General features: G+C 49.4%; 1 protein-coding gene across 3 annotated transcripts in view; it reads left to right on the top strand.

The window, feature by feature from the left end:
• The window catches only part of TRIO (trio Rho guanine nucleotide exchange factor), a 244,562-nt gene extending 218,931 nt beyond the window's left edge, over window positions 1–25,631 (top strand). The window contains exons 42-50 of one of the 3 annotated variants that reach the window (XM_064160782.1): window positions 596–843; window positions 2,638–2,776; window positions 3,913–3,940; window positions 4,957–5,119; window positions 10,623–10,744; window positions 15,954–16,032; window positions 20,154–20,354; window positions 21,294–21,432; window positions 24,033–25,631. In XM_064160782.1, the coding sequence (XP_064016852.1) occupies window positions 596–843; window positions 2,638–2,776; window positions 3,913–3,940; window positions 4,957–5,119; window positions 10,623–10,744; window positions 15,954–16,032; window positions 20,154–20,354; window positions 21,294–21,432; window positions 24,033–24,575 (1,662 nt within the window). In that variant the 3' untranslated portion in view covers window positions 24,576–25,631. Of the gene's footprint in view, window positions 1–595; window positions 844–2,637; window positions 2,777–3,912; window positions 3,941–4,956; window positions 5,120–10,622; window positions 10,745–15,953; window positions 16,033–20,153; window positions 20,355–21,293; window positions 21,433–24,032 lie in introns of those variants that run through there. The other 2 variants (XM_064160786.1, XM_064160785.1) reach the window with 2 other exon arrangements.
• Window positions 25,632–26,074: the final 443 nt, after the last annotated feature.

The following is a 26,074-nucleotide window of genomic DNA, read 5'->3' as shown; positions in this document are numbered from 1 at the left end:
AAATTGCAGCTCTCTTCTTTGACTACAACTTAAGTTATGTGAATTAATGGACCAGTCCAAGACTGTCTTCATCATGATTTGTACAAGATAAGTAGGCATAGACAGGGTGAAAAGGGAAATTGCAGCTCTCTTCTTTGACTACAACTTATGTGAATTAATGGACCAGTCCAAGAATGGCTTCATCATGATTTGTACAAGCTAAGTAGACATAGACAGGGTGAAAAGGGAAATTGCAGCTCTCTTCTTTGACTACAACTTAAGTTATGTGAATTAATGGACCAGTCCAAGACTGTCTTCATCATGATTTGTACAAGATGAGTAGACATAGACAGGGTGAAAAGGGAAATTGCAGCTCTCTTCTTTGACTACAACTTAAGTTATGTGAATTAATGGACCAGTCCAAGACTGTCTTCATCATGATTTGTACAAGATGAGTAGACATAGACAGGGTAAAAAGGGAAATTGCAGCTCTCTTCTTTGACTACAACTTAAGTTATGTGAATTAACCTACCAGTCCAAGACTGTCTTCATCGTGAGCTTTAAACTCTATTCTTTCCTCTCCCCATCTCTTTCTGCTTCCAACTGGCACTTGCAGAGTGAAAGTAGCAGCAGTAGCAATATCTCCACCATGCTGGTGACACACGATTACACGGCAGTGAAGGAGGATGAGATAAATGTCTACCAAGGAGAGGTCGTGCAGATTCTCGCCAGCAACCAACAGAACATGTTTTTGGTGTTCAGAGCCGCCACTGACCAGTGCCCCGCAGCTGAGGGCTGGATTCCCGGCTATGTCTTGGGGCATACCAGTGCAGTCATAATGGACAACCCTGATGGAACCATCAAGTGAGTGCCTGGGTGAATGTAGAAGGGGACTGGGAAGAAGAACTTCCAATTTAGGTAGGGCTTTGAGCATTTTAAACCGCCAGCTGAGGCAGGCTTTGAGAAACAGAGTTATAGAATGGTTTGGGTGAAGGGAAGATGGAGCAGAATGAGTACTTCAGAGGTCCCTTAGCAACTGCAAAATACATGCTAGTAAGAAAGAAGCAGATGCTCTTGATTTAAAAGCTGTAGTAGTGCATGCTTCTGAGTAAAGTTTATGAAGCAATACGTTGCTGTCTACAACTACCTGAGGGGTGGTTGTGGCCAGGAGGAGGTTGCTCTCTTCTCTCAGGTGGCCAGCACCAGAACAAGAGGACACAGCCTCAGGCTGTGCCAGGGGAGATTTAGGCTGGAGGTGAGGAGAAAGTTCTTCCCTGAGAGAGTCATTGGACACTGGAATGGGCTGCCCGGGGAGGTGGTGGAGTCGCCGTCCCTGGAGCTGTTCAAGGCAGGACTGGACGTGGCACTTGGTGCCATGGTCTGGCCTTGAGCTCTGTGGTAAAGGGTTGGTCTTGATGATCTGTGAGGTCTCTTCCAACCCTGATGATGCTGTGATACTGTGATCTAAGAGCAGCGACAGTTGCTGGTTTATTGAGCAGAAGGAGGTACCAGGCCAGACACCTTTCTTGAGGGAAACAGGAATTTCCTAAGTGAAAAAAAGATTTCAGAGTTCATGGAGATCTACTTTGAGTCCAGTGCCTATTGAAAATGACTGTGCTAGGAAGACCTTTCTCACACCTTCAGTGAGAGAACCTGACTACCTGAAGGGACACTGTAGCCAGGTGGGGTTGGTCTCTTCTGCCAGGCAACCAGCAACAGAACAAGGGGACACAGTCTCAAGTTGTGCCAGGGGAGGTCTGGGCTGGATGTTAGGAGGAAGTTGTTGTGATTGGCATTGGAACAGGCTGCCCAGGGAGGTGGTGGAGTCACCATCCCTGGGGGTGAGAGAAAGTGGATGTGGCACTTGAGGCTCTGGTCTAGTGATAAAAGATGTTGGGACAAAGGTTGGACTGGATGATCCTGGTGGTCCTTTCCAACCATAGTGATTTATAGTGATGAGATGTTGGGCGGAGGGATTTGGGTTAGTCAAGGACTTGTCAGGGTCAGTGCCTGACCACCTGCTCAGAAAAGAACTTCCTCACAACATCCAACTTAAACCTCCTCTGACGCAATTTGGGGCCATTTCCTCTTGTCCTAGCATTAGTAACTGGGGAGAAGAGACCAGCTGCAGCCTCACTACAACCTCCTTTTAGGTAGTTGTAGGGGACAGTAAGGTCCCCTCTCAGTCTCCTTCAGACTAAACCAGCCCAGCTCCCTCAGCTGCTCCTCACAGGCCATGTTTGCCAGACCTCTCCCCAGCCTCGTTGCCCTTCTCTGCACCTGCTCCAGCACCTCAGTGTCCCAAACTGACCCAAACTGGACACAGTACTCGAGGTGTGGGCTCACCAATGCTGAGTACAGGGGCATGAGCACCTCCCTGCTCCTGCTGCTCACACCATTGCTGATGCAGGCCAGGATGCAGTTTGCCTTCGTGGCCACCTGGGCACGCTGCTGGCTCATGTTCAGCCGGCTGAGTGCTGAGCGCAGGGACATGATCTCCTCCCAGCTCCTGCTGCTCACACCACTGCTGATGCTGTGAGACAATGAAATGACCTTTTGGCATACTTTTCCAGTGTCATTTTAAACTAGTGAGTATGACACAGTACCTGGAGTTGAAAAAAGCCAAAGAATGACCCAAGGTTCATATTCTGTGTTCAGGAAGTCAGCATCTTGGCACACAGCACTCCGTTTAAGGAAGAAATCTGAGAAAAAAGATAAAGACGGCAAAAGGGAAGGCAAGCTGGAGAATGGCTACCGCAAACCCCGAGAAGGACTTGCCAACAAGGTTTCTGTCAAGGTGAGTGTCACAAGGATGAAGCAGTTTCCAAAAGAAGTTGGGATGCTTTGGGTGTTCCCCACCCCCGCACACTTAGAAATAACCCAGACTAGACTCAGCCAAGCTGGAAATTGAAGAATGAAGCTTTACAGTCACAGCTCAGCACAATATCCAAGCAGGTGTTTGCAATAGCTACAGCTACAGACAGAAATAGACAAGTTCAAAAGTAATACAGGAACACAACAGCCCTGCCAGAAACCAGAGTCCCCAGGAGGGGCTCCCAACCACCCTGCCACCTTCTTCCCACCCCTCTACCTTACCCCAGACTCTGCCTTCCGTTCAATGTGAGTTTGGAGGGTCAGCCAGGGGGTCTAGGAAGCAGAAGGATTAGTCACACAGCAGGTTAGGTTAGAGAGAAGTGCAGCCCCAAAGACAGAGAGCAATCAACTCTGTTATCTATGTTTATGTTCTTGTTCTTACCCATCTCAGCAAGCCTATGAGTGCAGCAGCCATCACCATTGGTTCCTTTTCACAGCCCATCAGCTAATTCCTCTCACCAAAATATCCCAGCTAGGCTCAAACTGGCACATGCTGTCACTAAAGTTAATTACTGGTAAGGAGGGAACAACCACCCTCCCTTTCACCTTCTTCCCACCCCTGCTACCTAGGTTTGTGTTCTTGTTCTTATACCTCTCTGTGTTATCTGTGTTTGTGTTACTGTTTTTATACCTCTCAGCAAGCCTATGAGTGCAGCAGACATCACCACTGTTTCCTTTGCACAGCCTTTAATCTAATTCCTCTCACCAGAATATCCCAGCTAGGCTCAAACTAGCACAGAAGTTGTGTTGGGATTTCTTTAAAGATAGCTTCTGTCAGAATTTCACATGAAGCAATTAGAGGCAACAGTGGTTTTAACAGAGAGCATTTGCCAAATTATAAAACAGGAAGAAAATAATCTTTGAGCCTGCCAGCATGATGTGGCATAAGAATAGTGCAGAAGGAGTAGGGTGGTGCAGAAGTTCTGATGTTCAGATGTTTCTGGGATCTCTGTGGGTACAGCTAACTTCTGCTCATCACTGTGCTTTGTTTTCTGCAATGCTTTGAGTTGCTGCAAGGTTATTGTGGCATTAATTATTTATTTCCTCTTTTTTTCCCAGCTTCTCAACCCCAATTACATTTATGATGGTAAGTTGTCTGATCTTTTTGCAATAAGTATAATTTGATCAAAACAATATTTACCTGGTTTAAATTTGCCTGTTAGGAATTGTCAGGAACTGAGTGCTTCCTCTAAAGACATAGGTAGGCTCTTTTTGATACTGGTACTGGTAGACAGAAGGGTAAGCATGAGCCAGCAGTGTGCCCAGGTGGCCAGGAGAGCCAATGGCATCCTAGCCTGAATCAGAAGTAGTGTGGCCAGTGGGACAAGGGAGGTTATTCTTCCCCTGTGCTCAACACTGGTCAGGCCACACCTTGAGTGTGGGCTCCTCAATTCAAGAGAGATGTTGAGGTGCTGGAAGGTGTCCAGAGAAGGGCAATGAAGCTGGTGAGGGGCCTGGAGCACAGCCCTGTGAGGAGAGGCTGAGGGAGCTGGGGGTGTGCAGCCTGCAGCAGAGGAGGCTCAGGGCAGACCTCATTGCTGTCTGCAGCTCCCTGAAGGGAGGCTGTAGGCAGGTGGGGTTGGTCTCTTCTCCCAGGCAAGCAGCAACAGAACAAGGGGACACAGTCTCAAGTTGTGGCAGGGGAGGTCTAGGCTGGATGTTAGGAGGAAGTTGTTGTCAGAGAGAGTGATTGGCATTGGAATGGGCTGCCCAGGGAGGTGGTGGAGTCACTGTCCCTGGAAGTGTTCAAGCAAAGCCTGGATGAGGCACTTAGTGCCATGGTCTGGTTGATTGGCTAGGGCTGGGTGCTAGGTTGGCCTGGCTGAGCTTGGAGGTCTCTTCCAACCTGGTTGATTCTATGATTCCATGATTCTATGGTCTGGTTGATTGGACAGGGCTAGGGCTAGGTTGGACTGGCTGAGCTTGGAGGTCTCTTCCAACCTGGTTGATTCCATGATTCTATGAAAATGGAGACAGTTAATGCTCTATGTCACATTTATTTCTGTACTCATTTGTCTAATGGAAAGGAGAGAGTGCAAGAGAAACAGACAAACATGTTTATGAACTTCAAGTGACCCTAATGTCATTAATACTCTTTTCCAGTTCCCCCAGAGTTTCTAGTCCCATTGAGTGAGGTCACATGTGAGACAGGAGAGACCATCGTGCTCAAGTGTAAAGTCTGTGGTCGCCCCAAGGCGTCAGTGACTTGGAAGGGTCCGGATCACAGCACGCTGAGCAATGACGGTCATCACAGCATTTCCTACAGGTACGCTCCCTTGGCTGCCCTTTGGCAGCACCTGCTGCATGCTCTGCTTGCCCTCTTGCTCCTGCACAGCCTTGCTTTTCGAGCATGGAGGCCAGTTTGCTTTCTCTGTAATAGGTAGAAGACATCTTCTTAGAGGCCCAACTTACCTGCAAATGTGACTGCAGGTTTTAATATGAGTTTTAACCTTCTCCTGCTGCTGGTTTTTCTGAGTGTAATAATAATGCTTTTTCACTAAGTATAATTCTTTTCATATTCAGAGGAGACAGAGGCATTGTGGCACCTTTGCTACTGCATCCAGGACTGTTGAGAGATGCTTAAAGAGTTATTTTTGTTTAGTTGAATTCACTGTGATTCGTTGCTGGTAGAGAATTATATCCAGTAAATTGTTGTCTGTGTCTCACTGAGTTTTAGAAATCATAATCAGGACCTGTTCTTTGAGAGGAGGGAGGTCATAGAATCATAGAATCAGTCAGGGATGAAAGGAACCACAAGGATCATCTAATTCCAACCCCCCTGCCATGCCCAGGGACACCCTACCCTAGAGCAGGCTGGCCACAGCCTCAGCCAGCCTGGCCTCAAACACCTCCAGCCATGGGGCCTCAACCACCTCCCTGGGCAACCCATTCCAGCCTCTCACCACTCTCATGCTCAACAACTTCTTCCTCATGGCCAGTCTGACTCTCCCCTCCTCCAGCTTTGCTCCATTCCCCCCAGTCCTGGCACTCCCTGAGAGCCTATAAAGTCCCTCCCCAGCTTTTTTGGAGGCCCCTTTCAGATGCTGGAAGGCCACAAGAAGGTCACCTGGGAGCCTCCTCTTCTCCAGACTCAACAGCCACAACTCTTTCAGTCTGTGCTCACAGCAGAGCTGATGCAGCCTCTGAGCATCCTCATGGCCCTTTCTCTGGACACACTCCAGCATCTCCACATCCCTCTTGTAATAGGGGCTCCAGGCCTGGACGCAGTACTCAGGTGGGGTCTCAGCAGAGCAGAGCAGAGGGGGAGAGTCACCTCCCTCCATCTGCTGGCCACACTTCTGTTATGGTTCTAAAATTCCTTCTTCCTGTGTTCCTAAAATTTACATTCTTCTCTTTTTCTTTTCTGAAATGATGTGGAGGAGACAGCAGCAAATAGTTTTCAAGTCAGTCAAATAATTTGCAAGTGACTCAGATGAAGCCAATGGAAAGCAGGATAGAAAGTCTTGAAAACAACCATAATGTGAAAGAAGAACACAGTGTTAGGGTTGTTTTGAGCTCAGAATAGAAAAGCCTAGGAGAGGACTTGCCAAGTGTTCCAGTTTGTCGGAGACTTTTGTAAACAAAATGATCTACTGCTTATGTCTGTGGTGTAGGGTCAAAAAACACACTAGAATGGCACAGAGGAAGATTTAAGCAGACATTTAAAGAAATATTGCCAAAGAGAAAGGATGGTTGAGCAGGAAGAAAAAATAAGGAAGACAACAGAACCTTTTTTTTCTGGTCTTGCATAGTTTGTGCTGTTTCTGTCCTGGAGCAGAGGTAAAACTGAAGTCATTCTTAGTTTTCTCCCATCTTCATGTTTTCAGATTCTGAGGTTTGCAAAGCTGCAGTGATGTGTGCATTTTGTAGTGAAGAGGGGAAGCCCTCTTCACAGAATCACACAAGTTCTTAGATTGGCAAAGCCCTTCAGGCTCATCGAGTGCAATCATTGGTTTCACACTGACAAGTCCCTGACTAAACCAAAGCCCTCAGCACAACATCTCAGCACTGGGAATCACTATGGTTGCAAAGGAGCACCAGCATCAGCCAGTCCAACCTTCATCCCAGCAGCCTTCATCACCAGACCATAGCCTCAAGCACCACATCCACTCTCCCTTTAAACACCTCCAGGCATGGTGACTCCACCACCTCCCTGGGCAGCCTGTGCCAGTGCCTGAGCACCTGCTAAGGAAAGAACTTCCTCCCAACAGCCAACCTAAACCTCCCCTGTGCAACTTGAGGCCGTTTCCTCTTGTCCTATCATTAGTAACTGGGGAGAAGAGACCAGCTGCAGCCTCACTGCAACCTCCTTTTAGGTAGCTGTAGAGGGCAGTAAGGTCCCCTCTCAGCCTCCTCTTCTCCAGACTAAACCAGCCCAGCTCCCTCAGCTGCTCCTCACAGGCCATGTTTGCCAGACGTCCCCCCAGCCTTGTTGCCCTTCTCTGCACCTGCTCCAGCACCTCAGTGTCCCTCCTGTACTGTGCTGACCCAAACTGGACACAGTGCTCGAGGTGTGGGCTCATGAGTGCTGAGCAGAGGGGCATGAGCACCTCCCTGCTCCTGCTGCTTCTCCCTACCATTTGAAAGAGGCACTCCCTTAAAAATAAAGCAAGCTGTATTAGAAATACAGCAAACTGTATCATAAACAACAAAAGCTTGTGCATTTGATCACAGGCAGGGGTGAATTCTATGAAAGTACAAATGCTTCATCAAATTCTGCATGCTGGGAGTCAGCACTAGAATCTAGCACTGGAATCTCCTTAGTACTGGAAGCTAACCTTCCAGATAGAGAACAGTGATTGTCTTGATGTGGCTTTTCCTAGTGTGAAGGAATCAGAGGAGGCAGAAAGAAACCAGGGAAGCACTTGATTTCCAAGCACAGCTGAGCCTGGGGCGTGCTGAGACAGTGCCACTGAGGATGTTTTTCTAAGTCTGTAGGATATGCCAAGAAACTGAACGGACACAAAGTGCCCACATTCTGGTAGACCCTTCTGAAACGGCTGAGACAGGGTTTGTAATGTTTGTCCACAAAGAGATAGGGGCTAGAGAGTAAGAAACATTGACAGTATCAATCCAGCCTTATCCAATGTCCATAGCTTAAGGTTGTTGCAGAGGGGGATTCTGCCGCCTGCGCCAATTTTGGCGGAGGGGAGAAATTAATTGGGGTGAGATAATATTATATAACCATACATATTTATTAAACTCAATGTTCTGAACTCTGCCACCCCCCAACCACTGTATATTAATATTAAAATGGATTCTACACAGTTATGAAAACATTCTAGGATAAAATATGTACAGTGCCTTATCAATAACTAGCAAACATTCAAACTATGAACAGAGAGAGGAGTTTTCCCTGTGGCAAATTGTCTTGGGTTCAAATGCAGGTTCCCAGAGACTCTAATAAATTTAATAGACCCAATGACAATTTATAGAATTTATAGAGTGCCCTCCCCTCTTCCCCCTCCTTTTTCCCAAAAGACAGGGAGAGAGAGAAAGGTAGGGACATCCAAACAAATCAATCTCACTCGATTTGGAAGTAAAAAAGGAAAAGTTTAACAATAACTTAGAAAAGGTATTGGAGGTAGGGGAGTTTACAAAGGATAAGGAAGGGAAAAACAGCAAAATACAACAAGGGATAAAATACAACCTGAGCAATGTGATGGTGTCTCTGCCTCGTGGCTGCCACGTGGTGTGCTGGTATGCAGTGTGAGTGTGTGTGTCCAGAGGGAGCCAAGGCAAAAGAGGAAGAGACAGGGAGCTCCTGTCTCTTTTATAGCACAGGAAGTGGGGGGAGTGGGCTAACCATCACCTGGAGTGTGGCCCACCTCTGGGGAGAGGCCAAGACCCCTAGGGTCAGGTTCAGGGTTACTCCCCCTGGAGTGTTAACCCTATACACAAATACCACTTGGGGTCTATATGCTGTTTGCCCAGCAGAATGGGCTGGAAACTGTTTATATTACAGAGGCATCAAAACAATTACTCACAACTCTTATTAATCAATAATTACCCTCCGGGGCTACGTCACAGCATATGCTTAGTGTCCAAACTTCAGGGGATATCTGCCCATGGACTTTGAGGCTGGAATCCTCCCAGCTTGAGGGGAAAGGATGAATCTTCCCAGTTTCTGGGGAAATGATGGTCTCTGACCTAGTTCTCCTGGCGAAGAATGCAATCTCTGCCTTGGTGCTGCTGGCTTCTTCTGGATGCTCTGTCCAGGGATTCTTAGCAGGCAGAATCTCAGGTGCAGGAGGGGAATATTGTGCAGTCTCTGGCATGGTTCTCACACAGCTAGCAGGCCGATCGTGTGTGCAGACAATCCAGAGTCTGCTTCCTGGTTAACTCAGCAACAGTGGCACTTACCAGGCAATGATAGGCAGCAGGCATGCAGGATGTGCATGGCTGGCTTGGAGACTGTGAACTCCACATATATATATGGGCAGGCTTAAGTGAGCTCTGCAACTAAGGTACGCAGGCAGGCAATCAATTGCAGGGAGTCTGAGCTATGCAGGGGTTTGAGCATCTGAGCTGCAAGTGAGGCTGCGAGTGCGTGCAGTGGCGTCTGAGCAAGTTGTTTACCTGTGCACCCCCATCTATTGAATGTGGGCTGAGATTAATGGCCCCTTTGGCCACTAGAATGACCAATCAGGTTGGCAGTCAGCCAAACCTTACCACAACAGGCAAAAGCCACATGCCTGGACTTTCCCATCATCCCCTCTGACAGCAGAAGCTCTGCTCAAAATCCAGCATCCCCTTTACTTGTAGACCCCTTTTAGGCGCTGAAAGGCTGCCTAAGCTCTCCCTAATTATTAAGCCTAACTCCCTGATTATTAAGTCTAATTCCCTAAATGTTTAATCTAATTCCCTAATTATTTAGTCTAATCCTTTTCCACAAAATTCATGCCCGTGGCAGAGGGGTTAGAACTGGATGATCCTCTTGGTCCCTTCCAAACCTGACTGGTTCTATGATTCTACCTGAGAAGCCTTAAGCAGCAGTCATTTACAGCCCCAGGAAATGTCCCATGCCTGCACTTCAGCATAGGCTGGAAGTGGGAAGGAGGAGACTCATCTTGGACCAGATTGTTGAAGCTATTTCACTGCCATGATGCAAATGGGTTGTAGAGATGATGCAAATGAGTTTGGACTGGGTGATCTTGGAGGTTTCTTCCAACATGGCTGATTCTATGATTCTATGACCTCATTGCCATCTACAACTACCTGACAGGAGGCTGTAGCCAGGTGGGGTTGGGATCTTCTGCCAGGCACACAGCAGCAGAGGGAGGGGACACAGCCTCAAGCTGCGCCAGGGGAGGTCTAGGCTGGATGTTAGGAGGAAGCTGTTGTCAGAGAGAGTGGTTGGCATTGGAATGGGCTGCCCAGGGAGTTGGTGGAGTGCCCATGGCTGGAGGTGTTGAAGCCAAGTCTGGCTGAGGCACTTAGTGCAATGGCCTGGTTGATTGGGTAGGGCTGGCCTGGATGATCTTAGTTGGAGAGGTTGGACTGGATGATCTTGGAGGTCTCTTCCAATCTGATTGATTCTATGATTCTGTGATTCCCAAATATGGGGATCACATGGGCTTACCCCAGGGAGACACGAGCTGCGCGTGTGGGGGCTCACACAGCCTGCTTACAACCAGAGGTCCTGGCAGAAAAACATGTCCAGGCAGGGCAAGGCATAAATAAGCCTATTTTCAGGCCTACAGGCCCTCCACAACAAAGGTCTGTGAGGTGACTCTGCTGAAGTTAACAGGTGCCCTTGTGTTTTACAGTGACTTAGGAGAGGCTTCCCTGAAAATCATTGGCGTCACTGCGGAAGACGATGGTATCTACACGTGTACAGCTGCAAACGACATGGGTTCGGTTTCATCTTCGGCCAGTCTACGAGTTTTAGGTGGGTTGCACTCCAAGTGTCAGTTACCCATAGCACAAGAAGAACACCTCAGCTCTTGGGCATCTCTCTGTTGAGCAGTATCATAACAAATCTTTTCAGCTGCGTTATGTTATGTGGCTGAGTTGGAGGGCAGAAGGGCTCTGCAGCAGGACCTTGACCGCCTGGACAGATGGGCAGAGTCCAAGGGGATGGTGTTCAGTAGCTCCAAGTGCAGGGTGCTGCACTTTGGCCACAGCAACCCCATGCAGAGATACAGGGTGGGGTCGGAGTGGCTGGAGAGCAGCCAGACAGAGAGGGATCTGGGGGTGCTGATTGATACCCACCTGAACATGAGCCAGCAGTGTGCCCAGGTGGCCAAGAGAGCCAGTGGCATCCTGGCCTGCATCAGGAATGGTGTGGCCAGCAGGAGCAGGGAGGTCATTCTGCCCCAGTACTCTGCACTGGTTAGACCACACCTTGAGTGCTGTGTTCAGTTCTGGGCCCCCCAGTTTAGGAGGGACATTGAGATGCTTGAGCGTGTCCAGAGAAGGGCAACGAGGCTGGGGAGAGGCCTTGAGCACAGCCCTACGAGGAGAGGCTGAGGGAGCTGGGATTGGTTAGCCTGGAGAAGAGGAGGCTCAGGGGAGACCTCATTGCTGTCTACAACTACCTGAGGGGAGGTTGTGGCCAGGAGGAGGTTGCTCTCTTCTCTCAGGTGGCCAGCACCAGAACAAGAGGACACAGCCTCAGGCTGTGCCAGGGGAAATTTAGGCTGGAGGTGAGGAGAAAGTTCTTCCCTGAGAGAGTCATTGGACACTGGAATGGGCTGCCCGGGGAGGTGGTGGAGTCGCCATCCCTGGAGCTGTTCAAGGCAGGACTGGACGTGGCACTTGGTGCCATGGTCTGGCCTTGAGCTCTGTGGTAAAGGGTTGGACTTGATGATCTGTGAGGTCTCTTCCAACCTTGGTGATACTGTGATACTGTTACTTGCTGCAGCAGGAGTAGATGCTCTTTTAAGAGGTTCATGCAGACAAGATGCCTGTGCAGTGCTGTCCACGTGCATTTGCCTCATCTGTCAATGCTAGTCCAGACAATTTTAGTATCACATTTTGTCATCTGTACTTAGTTTAGTCTCAGTGGATGTTGCTGTGCTAAAATGTATGCTTTCCAAAGTGTGCAGATGGAATATTAACATTGCTCTCTATGTTCATGTGCCTCCATGCTAGAGTTGCAAAGCCACAGTGTTTAGGAGAATGTATAAACTATTACTTGTCTTTGCATCATGGCTCTACACTTCAATTACATTATTTCAGTGCTAAAAGTGAGACAACCTAAATCATAGAATGGTTTAGGTTGGAAGGGACCTCAAAGATCATTTGGTTCCAACCCCCTGCCATAGACAAGGACACCTCCCACAATGAACAGGTCGCTCAAGGACTCATCCAACCTGGCCTTAACACCTCCATTGAGGGAGCAGCCACAATCTCCCTGGGCAATCTGTGCCAGTGTCTCACCACCCTCACTGGAAAGAACTTCTTCCTAACATCTAGTTTGAATTTCCCCTCTGCCAGTTTAAACCCATTATGCTTGTGAGAGCAGAAGAAGGAAATCTGCAAATACAAACCGTGCCTGTGCTTTGAAGGCAAACAGGGTGGGGAAAAAGATTGTTTTTACTTGATGTATTTGACCTTATGTTAAGTTTCAGTGTGTTTGTGCATCCACTTACTTTCCTGGTAAGTATTCAGGATCCTCCATCTTTAGAAACAGGGAAAACACAAGGACACAGTGTCACAGAATCAAAACGTTAGGGATTGGAAGGGACCTCAGAACATCATCTAGTCCAGCCACCCTGCCAGGGCTAGACCACCTAGAGTACGTCACAGAGGAACGCGTCCAGGTGGGTTGTCAGTATCTCCAGAGAAGGAGACTGTACAACCTCTCTGGGCAGCTCATTCCAGCGTTTTGTCACCCTCACAGTGAATATTTTTTCCCTTGTGTTTACATGGAACCTCCTACGCTGCAGCTTACATTGCCCTGTCCTGTCATTGGACATCACTGAGTGGAGCCTGTCTCCGTCCTCCTGACACTCACCTTTCATGCAGTTATGAACATTCATAAAGTCACCCCTCAGTCTCCTCTTACAAGCATAGAATCAACCAGGTTGGAAGAGACCTCCAAGCTCAGCCAGTCCAACCTAGCACCCAGCCCTAGCCAATCAACCAGACCATGGCACTAAGTGCCCCAGCCAGGCTTTGCTTCAACACCTCCAGGGACAGCAACTCCACCACCTCCCTGGGCAGCCCATTCCAATGCCAATCACTCTCTCTGCCAACAACTTCCTCCTAACATCCAGCCTAGACCTCCCCTGCCACAACTTGAGACTGTGTCCCCTTGTTATGTTGCTTCCATCCATTGCTCCTTGTCCTGTCCCAGGAAGCAAGTGAGCAGTGCCTGTCCCACTCTTCTTTGAGCTTTATCAAAAGGCCCAGCTCCCTCAGGCTTTCCTCATAAGGGAGATGTTCCACTCCCTTAATCATCTGTGTGGCTTTGTGCCAGACTCTTTCAAGCAGTTCCTTGTGCTTCTTGAACTGAGGGTTCCAGAACTGAGCACAATATTCCAGAAGCAGCCTCACCAGGGCAGAGTACAGGGGGAGGAGAATGCCTCCACTAACCACACTCCTTCTAATCCACCCTGGATGCCACTGATCTTCTTGGACACAAGAGCATATTGCTGGCTCATGGTTATCCATCTGTCCACCAGGACCTCCATGTCCCTGTGCCTGTGCTGCTCTCCGCAGCAGGTCAGTCCCCAGCCTATACTGGTCCACAGGGTTGTTCTTTCACAGATGCAAGACTCTACACTTGTTGTATTTCATTAAATTTCTTCCCTCCAAACTCTCCAGCTTGTCTGGGTCTGGCTGATTTGGCAGCACAGCCTTCAGGTGTGTCAGCCACTCCTCCCAGTTTTGCATCATCACCAAACTTGGTGACAGTGCACTCCCTCTATTCCCTCATCCAGGTCATAGACTTTCTTACCTGCAGTTTGTAATCACTGATGCTATCTGGGTACTTCAGTCTGTTGAGAGGCCCATATGTTTATCCATTGATGAGAAGTCATTTCTAGATGTTAAGTGAATGGCTCTGCCTCAAACTGACTCACATAAAAGGAAATCAACTCTGAAGTGCTACTTTCTGTCTTCATATGTGGTTCCCAGCTGGAATTTGTACTGTTATTGTCCCTAACCACTCAAAATATGTTCTTCCTTCCTTTTCCCTCCCCCCACCCCCAAAAAAAAAAACCTTGCCATGTTCCTGGAATCCTGAAACCAGCCTCTGAAATAAATTTGGGGGCATTTTTAAGAGTGCTGCCACTTCCAAATTCTGCTTCTGGCCAATGGAATGAGATTGAACAAGGCCAAGTGCAGGATTCCCCACTTTGGCCACAACAACCCCAAGCAGCACTACAGGCTGGGGACAGAGTGGCTGAGAGCAGCCAGGCGGAAAGGGACCTGGGGGTACTGGTAGAGAGTAGCTGAAGATGAGGCAGCAGTGTGCCCAGGTGGGCAGCAGAGCCAATGGCATCCTGGGCTGCATCAGGAGCAGTGTGGCCAGCAGGATAAGGGAGGTTATTCTGCCCCTGTACTCAGCACTGCTCAGGCCACCCCTTGAGTGCTTGTCCAGTTCTGGGCCCCTCAATTCAAGAGAGATGTTGAGGTGCTGGAAGGTGTCCAGAGAAGGGCAATGAAGCTGGTGAGGGGCCTGGAGCAGAGCCCTGTGAGGAGAGGCTGAGGGAGCTGGGGGTGTGCAGCCTGGAGAAGAGGAGGCTCAGGGCAGAGCTCATTGCTTTCTACAACTACCTGAAGGGAGGCTGTAGGCAGGTGGGGTTTGGCTCTGCTGCCAGGCAAGCAGCAACAGAACAAGGGGACACAGTCTCAAGTTGTGGCAGGGCAGGTCTAGCAAAACAAAAACTCTGGAGCAGTAGCACAAAGTAAGGCTTCAACATAAAGCTATGAAGTCTACTCCAATTCTTTGAACTTTGGAGTTGAAATCCTTTGGACTTGAAGGACTTGCCACTTAATTCTAGGCAATTCTTGTGTGTTACCTTGTGCAAGGAGTAAATAGTACCTCTTACCTTCTCTTGCTGTCGTAGCCTTCAGAGACTATCAAGTAATTGCTTGGGCAATAAGAGGATGGGCAATAAGACACCCTGAGTCGTTTTTCAACACAGGCACATTCAGGTTCAAAAGAAAACCAGAGGAACCAGATGAAGTTCAACAAGGACAAGTGCAGAGTCCTGCATCTGGGGAGGAAGAATAAACTGCACCAGCACAGGCTGGGAGGTGACTGCTGGAGAGCAGCCCTGTGGAGAGGGACCTGGGGGTGCTGGTGGCTAACAAGTTACCCATGGCACAGCAATGTGCCCTGCTGGCCAAAGAGGCCAATGGGATCCTGGGGTGTATTAGGCAGAGTGTGTCCAGCAGATCAAGGGAGGTTCTCCTGCCCCTCTACTCTGCCCTGCTGAGACCTCATCTTGAATACTGTGTTCAGGTTTGGGCTGCCCCGTTTAAAAGGGACAGGGATCTGCTGGAGAGGGTCCAGCAGAGAGCTGTGAGGATGATGAGGGGACTGGAGGGCACTGCCTGATGAGGAGAGGCTGAGGGACCTGGGGCTGCTTAGTCTGGAGAAGAGAAGACTGAGAGGGGATTTGATAAGTGTTTATGAACACCTGAAGGCTGCCAGGAGCAGGGGACAGGCTCTGCTCACTGCTCCCTGGGATAGGACATGGAGCAATGGGGGTAAGCTGCAGCACAGGAGGTTCTGCCTCAACACAAGGGGGAACTTCTTGACTCTAAGGGTCCCAGAGCACTGGCACAGGCTGCCCAGAGAGGTTGTGGAGTCTCCTTCTGTACAGCCTTTCAAGGCCTGTGTGGATGTGTTCCTCTGTGATCTGTGCTAGATTGTGTGGTCCTGCTCTGGCAGGGGAGTTGGACTGGATGATCTCCTTGGGTCCCTTCCAGCCCCTGACATCCTGTGAGCCTGTGTGATGATAGGTTCCACTCTGGCTGAAGCAAATTCTTCCTGGAACCTATTCCCAAACTGAATGTGCAGTCTGAATGTTTCTTTCTGCAAACATCTGCAACAATACATTGGTTATAATTACAACAATTTAACTCTGAGGAGCATCTGAGTGTATTCAATGTTGGGCATACTCTCTTCTGATTTTTTGTAGGTCCTGGAAGTGATGGAGTCATTGTGATCTGGAAAGACAACTTTGATTCCCTCTACAGCGAAGTGGCTGAGCTTGGCAGGTGTGTTCCCATATGCTGATCTCCAGGCTATGTCAAAACTGTTTAACTTCTCTTCTGAAAACTGGAATTCTCTTGGAAAAATACTTCCATGTGCCTCAAAGTACCAGAATTGCACTGAATTAAATAGAAATGAGGAAGGGAACATGTGAGCAGCGCTAGAGGGCACTGCAAAACCAGGATGTATTTAGGCTGCAGTGGTCTCATGGACTCAGGGATTTATTTTAAGCATGCCTGAGGGTGACTTGGTGCTGCTTCTGTAGTGAAGCTCTCCTGAACTTTTTTAGAATCAGTCAGGTATCTGACAAGGAGCAGCCAGTTCCAACCCCCCTGCCATGCCCAGGGACACCCTACCCTAGAGCAGGCTGCACACAGCCTCAGTCAGCCTGGCCTTAAACACCTCCAGCCATGGGGCCTCAACCACCTCCCTGGGTAACCCATTCCAGCCTCTCACCACTCTCCTGCTCAACAATTTCCTTCTCATGGCCACTCTCAATCTCCCCATCTCCAGCTTTGCTTCATTCCCCCAAGTCCTGTCACTCCCTCAGAGCCTCAAAAGTCCCTCCCCAGCTTTTTTGTAGCCCCCTTCAGATCCTGGAAGGCCACAAGAAGGTCACCTGGGAGCCTCCTCTGCTCCAGCCTGCACAGCCCCAACTCTTTCAGTCTGTGCTCACAGCAGAGCTGCTGCAGCCTCTGAGCATCCTCCTGGCCCTTCTCTGGACACGCTCCAGCATCTCCACATCCTTCTTGTAATGGGGGCTCCAGAACTGGATGCAGTACTCCAGCTGGGGTCTCAGCAGAGCAGAGGGGCAGAATCACCTCCCTCCACCTGCTGGCCTCACTTCTGCTGCTGCAGCCCAGGCTCTGCTTGGCTTTCTGGGCTGCAAGTGCACACTGCTGGCTCCTGTTGAGCTTCTGGTCCACCAACACCCCCAAGTCCCTCTCCTCAGGGCAGCTCTCCAGCCACTCACTGCACAGCCTGGAGTTGTGCTTGGCCTTACCTTGATCCAGATGCAGGACTTTGCACTTGCTCTTGTTGAACCTCCTGAGCTTGGCTTGTGCCCACCTCTGCAGCCTGTTCAGCTCCCTCTGGGTGGATCCCTGCCCTCCAGCCTGGCTGCTGCACCACACAGCTTGGTGTGGGCAGCAAACTTGCTGAGGCTGCACTCAGTGCCTCTGTCCATGGCACCCACAAAGATGTGGAACAAGACTGGTGCCAGGACTGTTCCCTGAGGGACTCCACTTGTCACTGGCCTCCACTTGGCCATGGAGCCATTGACAGCCACTCAATGGGTGCTGCCATCAAGCCAGTTCTGTATCCACCCAGTGCTGCACCCATCAAACCCAAGTGTCACCAGCTTTTTTGTAGGGTACGAAAAGTACAGACAGGAAAAGTTCCAAAATTGACAACATGAAGTCACATGGGCTGGAAAGCTGGGTACTGCTGTGTCTGGGTACTGCTCTGACTGGGTACTGCTGTGTCTGGGTACTGCTGTGTCTGGGTACTGCTGTGTCTGGGTACTGCTCTGACTGGGTACTGCTGTGTCTGGGTACTGCTCTGACTGGGTACTGCTGTGTCTGGGTACTGCTGTGTCTGGGTACTGCTGTGTCTGGGTACTGCTCTGACTGGGTACTGCTGTGTCTGGGTACTGCTCTGACTGGGTACTGCTCTGACTGGGTACTGCTGTGTCTGGGTACTGCTGTGTCTGGGTACTGCTGTGTCTGGGTACTGCTCTGACTGGGTACTGCTGTGACTGGGTACTGCTGTGTCTGGGTACTGCTCTGACTGGGTACTGCTCTGACTGGGTACTGCTGTGTCTGGATACTGCTGTGACTGGGCACTGCTCTGACTGGGTACTGCTGTGACTGGGTACTGCTGTGTCTGGGTACTGCTGTGTCTGGGTACTGCTCTGACTGGGTACTGCTGTGACTGGGTACTGCTGTGTCTGGGTACTGCTCTGACTGGGTACTGCTGTGACTGGGTACTGCTGTGTCTGGGTACTGCTGTGACTGGGTACTGCTGTGACTGGGTACTGCTGTGTCTGGGTACTGGTGTGACTGGGTACTGATGTGTCTGGGTACTGCTCTGACTGGGTACTGCTGTGATTGGGTACAGCTGTGTCTGGGTACTGCTGTGACTGGGTACTGCTCTGACTGGGTACTGCTGTGATCGGGTACTGGTGTGACTGGGTACTGCTGTGTCTGGGTACTGCTGTGTCTGGGTACTGCTGTGATTGGGTACTGCTGTGTCTGGGTACTGCTGTGACTGGGTACTGCTCTGACTGGGTACTGCTGTGACTGGGTACTGCTGTGATCGGGTACTGGTGTGACTGGGTACTGCTCTGACTGGGTACTGCTCTGACTGGATACTGCTGTGTCTGGGTACTGCTGTGTCTGGGTACTGCTGTGTCTGGGTACTGCTGTGACTGGGTACTGCTGTGACTGGGTACTGCTGTGATCGGGTACTGCTGTGACTGGGTACTGCTGTGACTGGGTACTACTCTGACTGGGTACTGCTGTGACTGGGTACTGCTGTGACTGGGTACTGCTCTGACTGGGTACTGCTGTGTCTGGGTACTGCTGTGTCTGGGTACTGGTGTGACTGGGTACTGGTGTGACTGGGTACTGCTGTGTCTGGGTACTGCTGTGACTGGGTACTGCTGTGACTGGGTACTGCTGTGATTGGGTACTACTGTGACTGGGTACTACTGTGACTGCGTACTGCTCTGACTGGGTACTGCTGTGACTGGGTACTGCTGTGACTGGGTACTGCTCTGACTGGATACTACTGTGTCTGGGTACTGCTCTGACTGGATACTGCTCTGACTGGATACTACTGTGACTGGGTACTGCTGTGTCTGGGTACTGCTCTGACTGGGTACTACTCTGGCTGGGTACTGCTCTGACTGGGTACTACTGTGACTGGGTACTGCTGTGACTGGATACTACTGTGACTGGGTACTGCTCTGACTGGATACTGCTGTGACTGGATACTACTGTGGCTGGGTACTGCTGTGACTGGGTACTGCTGTGACTGGATACTACTGTGACTGGGTACTACTGTGACTGGGTACTGCTGTGTCTGGGTACTGCTCTGACTGGGTACTGCTCTGACTGGATACTACTGTGTCTGGGTACTGCTGTGACTGGGTACTGCTGTGACTGGATACTACTGTGACTGGGTACTGCTGTGACTGGGTACTACTGTGACTGGGTACTGCTGTGTCTGGGTACTGCTCTGACTGGGTACTACTCTGACTGGATACTACTGTGACTGGGTACTGCTGTGTCTGGGTACTGCTCTGACTGGGTACTGCTCTGACTGGATACTACTGTGACTGGGTACTGCTGTGTCTGGGTACTGCTGTGACTGGGTACTGCTGTGTCTGGGTACTGCTGTGACTGGGTACTGCTGTGACTGGGTACTGCTCTGACTGCGTACTACTGTGGCTGGGTACTGCTGTGTCTGGCTACTGCTCTGACTGGGTACTGCTCTGACTGGGTACTACTGTGACTGGGTACTACTCTGACTGGGTACTGCTCTGACTGGGTACTGCTGTGACTGGGTACTGCTGTGTCTGGGTACTGCTGTGACTGGGTACTGCTGTGTCTGGGTACTGCTGTGACTGGGTACTGCTGTGACTGGGTACTGCTCTGACTGGGTACTGCTGTGTCTGGGTACTGCTCTGACTGGGTACTGATGTGTCTGGGTACTGCTCTGACTGGGTACTACTGTGACTGGTCACTACTCTGACTGGGTACTGCTGTGACTGGGTACTGCTGTGACTGGGTACTGCTGTGACTGGGTACTGCTCTGACTGGATACTACTCTTTCTGGGTACTGCTGTGACTGGGTACTGCTGTGACTGGGTACTGCTCTGACTGGGTACTGCTCTGACTGGAGCCCTCTGCAGACACACTAAGGCAGATCTCTGTCGGGAGGCAGCTGTGTATACAAACACATTTTATAGAAGGTGCATGTGCTGGGAACTTGTTTATGTCCAGAGACTGCTCTGTGGGAGTAGCTTACTTGAGATCTAAAATGAGATCTCTCTCTGAAGTTATCTTTCAAGGTAAAAGTGTGTCCCTTCAGTTAACTCTTTCTTTTCAACTTTGCATTCCAGGGGCAGATTCTCTGTCGTTAAGAAGTGTGACCAGAAGGGAACCAAGCAAGCAGTAGCCACTAAATTTGTGAATAAGAAGTTGATGAAGCGAGACCAAGTTACCCATGAACTTGGAGTCATGCAGAATCTCCAGCATCCCCAGCTCATTGGCCTTCTTGATACCTTTGAGACCTCCACCAGCTACATAATAGTGTTAGAAATGTGTGTGGACTTCAGCAATATCTGTAAAATGCAATCTCTGCTGTGAACTTTCTGAGGCATTGATAGTGGTCCTATGAATAAGGAACTTCAAGATTTGATTGGAGTTTGAAAATACCTAAGTAAAATATTGCAGTTGTCTGATGCTGTTATGAAAATACTGAGCTGAATGCTCCTAAGGAAATAAGATGAGATGTTGAACTGTTGAGTGGATGATTAGCTGAGGTTGAAAGTCCAGCAGCTATTTTATACCGAGTGGTTGTACAAGTGAATTAGCAATGTTGTGTCCAGTTCTGGGCTCCTCAATTCAAGAGAGATGTTGAGGTGCTGGAAGGTGTCCAGAGAAGGGCAACAAAGCTGGGGAGGGGCCTGGAGCAGAGCCCTGTGAGGAGAGGCTGAGGGAGCTGGGGGTGTGCAGCCTGCAGAAGAGGAGGCTCAGGGCAGAGCTCATTGCTGCCTGCAGCTGCCTGAAGGGAGGCTGTAGCCAGGTGGGGTTGGGCTCTTCTGCCAGGCAAGCAGCAACAGAACAAGGGGACACAGTCTCAAGTTGTGCCAGGGGAGGTCTAGGCTGGATGTTAGGAGGAAGTTGTTGGCAGAGAGAGTGAATGGCATTGGAATGGGCTGCCCAGGGAGGTGGTGGAGTCACTGTCCCTGGAGGTGTTGAAGCAAAGCCTGGCTGAGGCACTTAGTGCCATGGTCTGGTTGACTGGATAGGGCTGGGTGCTAGGTTGGACTGGATGAGCCTGGAGGTCTCTTTCAACCTGCTTGATTCTATGATTCTATGATCTGGTAGCTTGATATCACATCTCCTCTTCCTACCTTAGTCCTGCCTTCTGGGTCCTGCAGGCTGCAGCTTTCCCTGTCATCTGTGGCCTGTTAGGTTTTTGCTCTCAGTTCTGGTGCATGAATTAACCCAAAGCACAACCCTTGTGATTCCCATAGGGCTGACCAGGGTCGCCTTCTAGACTACGTCGTGCGATGGGGAAACCTCACAGAAGGGAAGATTAGACTCTACCTGGGAGAGATTCTGGAAGCTGTGCAGTATCTTCACAACTGCAGAATAGCACATTTGGACCTAAAGGTGAGGAGTGAATGCAGTTCACCATTCCAGGCACAAAAAATGTCCACCTTCTGGGAATCTTGCAGCTGGGAACATAGAATTGTGAATTCTATGTTCACATTTGGACAGAATAGCACATTTGGACCTAAAGGTGAGGAGTGAATGCAATTCACCATTCCAGGCACAAAAAACGTCTACCTTCTGGGAATCTTGCAGCTGGGAACATAGAATTGTGAATTAGTTTGGGACCATAGGAATGTTATGGGTCAAGGCTCCATCCACAAATGCTTTAGTTCAGCCCTAGCCAGCAAAGCAGAAACTTCTAATTCCCTGTGCTTTCTCTTCAAAGCCTTGTGTGGTCCTTTGCACTGGAAATAGTTGCTGACAGGAACAGTTTTGGTTTATTTTGTATTTGTTTGTTTGATTTCCTTTCTGAGAAACTTGCAGCAGAAATCCAGCTCTTTCCCAAGAAGTTTAGAGTGTTGTGAAAGATGCTGCTGTTCCCCCATTCCTGCAGATCTGTTTCTCATCTTCACACTGGGGGGGTTATGCTATTAGGGCTGTTGTGGCCAAAGTGCAGAACCCTGCACTTGGCCTTGTTCAGTCTCATCCCAGTGGCCTCTGCCCACCCATCCAGCCTGGCCAGGTCCCTCTGCAGGGCTCTCCTACCCTCCAACAGCTCCACACCTGCTCCTAGCTTGGTGTCATCTGCAAACTTCCTGATGCTGGACTCAATCCTCTCAGTTGATTCTGTGATGATCAATGTGAATGGTACCTCTTTGGGCCTCTGTTCCACCCTTTGAATTTTGACATCCAGGATTTGGTGCATTCTCATAGGAAAAGCTCTGTAAGGTGGTCTTGATGTGAATAGTAATGTAAAACCTTTTTTTTCCCCACCTCTGTTTGAATAATAAGGAATTTTAGCACTGACACATCCTCTTTCTAGGCAGGGTCTCTTTAGCTGAACAGGTTCATAGTGAGGGAAGGCAAAAAGAACCTGCACATACTTCCATTTTCCAAGCAGAACCAGTCTGGTCTGCATATCATGGAGACCCAAAATGTCATTTTATTTCTTGTGGCATATGTACTTTTTTCAGTCTCAGGCTGCATGCAGATGAACTAGGTAAAAGCTTGATGCAGGTAAGTCTTTTTTATTGTGCTAATATCACAGTTGCAGCAGCAGGATCTTTGGAAATGAAGACATAAAAATGATTCCCTTTTCAGCTCACCAGTAGTGGAGTTTTGAAGCCCTTTGCATCCAATGGGATCTTCTGCTGCCATAGTCTTAGGACAGTGCTGGACTTCTTCACCTGTGCAGCTGCATTACATTAAACAATCAGCAACTAAAGCTGATCTCTGTTGAAAGCATAAAAGTTCTGACAAGATCTTTAAGTCTTCAAATAAAAGGGTTGTGTTGCCTCTGTCATCAAGCAACTAGAAGCATTGCTTTATTTACCCTCTATTTATAACTGCTGGTTTTTAAACTTCAGTTGCCAAATGCAGGTCCTTGGGAAACTTCACAGAGCTGCTGTTGTGAACATCTGCAGAGGATATTCCCTGCACAAACTATAGTGCCAGCAGCTGAAATACATTCAGAGCATACAGTAGTTCTAAGGGGGGAGCCTTGGCAGGACTGCTCCTAAACAGAGAGCCCTGCAGAGGGACCTTGGCAGGCTGGATGGGTGGGCAGAGACCAATAGGATGAGATCAGACAAGGCCAAGTGCAGGGTTCTACACTTTGGCCACAACAACCCCAAGCAGCACTACAGGCTGGGCACAGAGTGGCTGAGAGCAGCCAGGAAGAGAGGGACCTGGGGGTGCTGATAGATAGTAGCTGAAGATGAGGCAGCAGTGTGCCCAGGTGGCCAAGAGAGCCAATGGCATCCTGGCCTAGATCAGAAACAGTGTGGCCAGTAGGAGCAGGGAGGTTATTCTGGCCCTGTACTCAGCACTGCTCAGGCCACACCTTGAGTGCTGTGTCCAGTTCTGGGCCTCTAAATTCAAGAGAGATGTTGAGGTGCTGGAAGGTGTCCAGAGAAGGGCAACAAAGCTGGTGAGGGGCCTGGAACACAAACCCTATGGGGAGAGGCTGAGGGAGCTGGGGGTGTGCAGCCTAGAAAAGAGGAGGCTCAGGGCAGAGCTCATTACTGTCTACAACTACCTGAAGGGAGGCTGTAGCCAGGTAGGGGTTGGGCTCTTCTCCCAGGCAAGCATCAACAGAAGAAGGGGACACAGTCTCAAGTTGTGCCAGGGGAGGTCTAGGCTGGATGTTAGGAGGAAGTTGTTGTCAGAGAGAGTGATTGGCATTGGAATGGGCTACCCAGGGAGGTGATGGAGTGGCCATCTCTGGAGGTGTTGAAGAACAGACTGGCTGAGGCACTTAGTGCCATGGTCTGGTTGGCTGGCTAGGACTGGGTGCTAGGTTGGACTGGAGGATCTTGGAGGTGTGCAGGACTGCTCCTAAGAGCTTCACAGAGCTGGCCTTCAGCAGCAGTCCTGGTAGTTTTGAGCTGTTTGTTATACTCTTGAGCTGACAGTGCTCTCTGGGAAACAGCAGTGTCGAAATGTGTCTTAGACTGACTGGAAAAAAGCTAATTTTAACTTTTGCTTTTGTTTTCTAGCCTGAAAATATTTTGGTGGACCAGAGTTCCACCAAGCCAACCATAAAACTGGCTGACTTTGGAGATGCAGTCCAGCTCAATACCACTTACTACATCCATCAGCTACTTGGAAACCCAGAGTTTGCAGCTCCTGAAATTATTCTTGGAAATCCTGTTTCCCTCACTTCAGATGTTTGGAGCATTGGAGTGCTCACATATGTCCTTCTTAGTGGTGTCTCTCCTTTCCTGGACGAAAGCGTAGAGGAAACTTGCCTGAATATTTGCCGCTTAGACTTTAGTTTCCCAGATGACTACTTCAAAGGAGTTAGCCAGAAGGCCAAAGATTTTGTATGCTTCCTACTTCAGGATGACCCAACTAAGCGTCCCTCAGCTGCACTGGCCCTCCAGGAGCAATGGCTGCAGCTGGGGAACAGCAAAAGTGCTGACAGCATTGACATATCCAGACTGACTTCGTTCATTGAGCGGCGAAAACACCAGAATGATGTTCGACCCATCCGTAGCATTAAAAACTTCTTACAGAGCAGGCTCTTGCCACGAGTTTGACCTTGCTTGAAGTTCTCTCTCATTCTCTTTCACCTGCCAATCAGACTGGAGACGGACTCCTCCTGCCAATCAATCAGACTGGAGATAGACTCCTCCTGTTAATGAATCAGACTGGAGATAGACTCCTCCTAGGAATCAGCTGTTGACTTGAATTGCGAAGCGAGCGAGCCCCGAGCCAAGCAGCTGCTAGTGAATGTTCGTGTGCGAATGCATTCCAGGGTGCCCACACGGGGTGATGCGGGGGGGCTGGCGATGCAGGCTTCACTGGGGTGGAGGACAATAGCACTGTACTCTGCAGAAAGCAGTGGGGAGTGATACAGTAACAGTATTTTATTCAGGTTTCTGCAAAAAAACCCAACAAACAAAACCCAATTTTTTTTTAACAAGAGTTGAATTTTGCAAGTGAACTGAACCCATTTTCAAGATTTATTCAAGGAAGAAAATGCCTGTGTTCAAAGCACTGGTGTTTCAAAAAGAGACCATGGAAACCATGCCTGGAGAAGACTCAGCCAAAAGGCTGCCTGTTGATGCAGCCTCCATTTCTAACATCTGTTTTTCACTCGGTCCCAGAGCTTTCCGGTTGCCTCGCCTGTTGTACGTATCTCACATAGCAGTGCACTGAGATCAGACTCTGCTTTTAAGTGCATCCAACCTCAAGAGTTTTTGCATACAACTAGAATGAATCGTTTTGCTCTGATTAAAATGTAGGCCTTACTTGTACATAGACTGTTACCTTCCTTTGGTCTGTAATTTCCTCCTCCCCCCACCTCCCCCTGCTGCCCTTTTTTAACCCTCCTTCCTAACTGGTGGTACACCACTGTGCGGGTCTTCGGCGTGGGTCAGCACTCGCTGTCCCCTTGGGAGAGGAGTTGAGGTTGGTGCCCAGCTGGCTGACCCCCTCATCAGAGCAGTATACAACAGGATGGGATTCTGTAAATGCACTCATTTGGGGGTTGTTTTCTTTCATATCATGTGCAATGTCGTGGCTTTAACATTTTATGCAACTATTTATGAGAACCTCTGTTGTAACTGTAATAAATACATAGAAAAAGCACACAGGATGGAGAGCTTTATGGGTTGGGGGGTGGTGTTGGGGGAGAGGGGGGCTGGGTAGGCAGGGGTCGGGGGTGTGTTGTACCACTCTGTGTTGTACCACACTCTGTGTTGTACCACGCTCTGTGTTGTACCATGCTCTATTGTACCACAGTCTGTGTTGTACCACGCTCTGTGTTGTAACACACTCAGTTGTACCACACTCTGTGTTGTACCACACTCTATTGTACCACACTGTGTTGTACCACACTCTATTGTACCACACTCTATTGTACCACACTCTATTGTACTACACTCTGTGTTGTACCACACTCTATTGTACCACACTGTGTTGTACCACACTCTGTGTTGTACCACACTCTGTTGTACCACACTCTATTGTACCACACTCTGTGTTGTACCACACTCTATTGTACCACACTGTGTTGTACCAGGCTTTGTTGTAC

This window comes from Pogoniulus pusillus, chromosome 21 (assembly GCF_015220805.1).
Source record: "Pogoniulus pusillus isolate bPogPus1 chromosome 21, bPogPus1.pri, whole genome shotgun sequence".
NCBI lineage: Eukaryota > Metazoa > Chordata > Aves > Piciformes > Lybiidae > Pogoniulus > Pogoniulus pusillus.
This window is presented reverse-complemented; position numbering and strand designations above follow the sequence as displayed.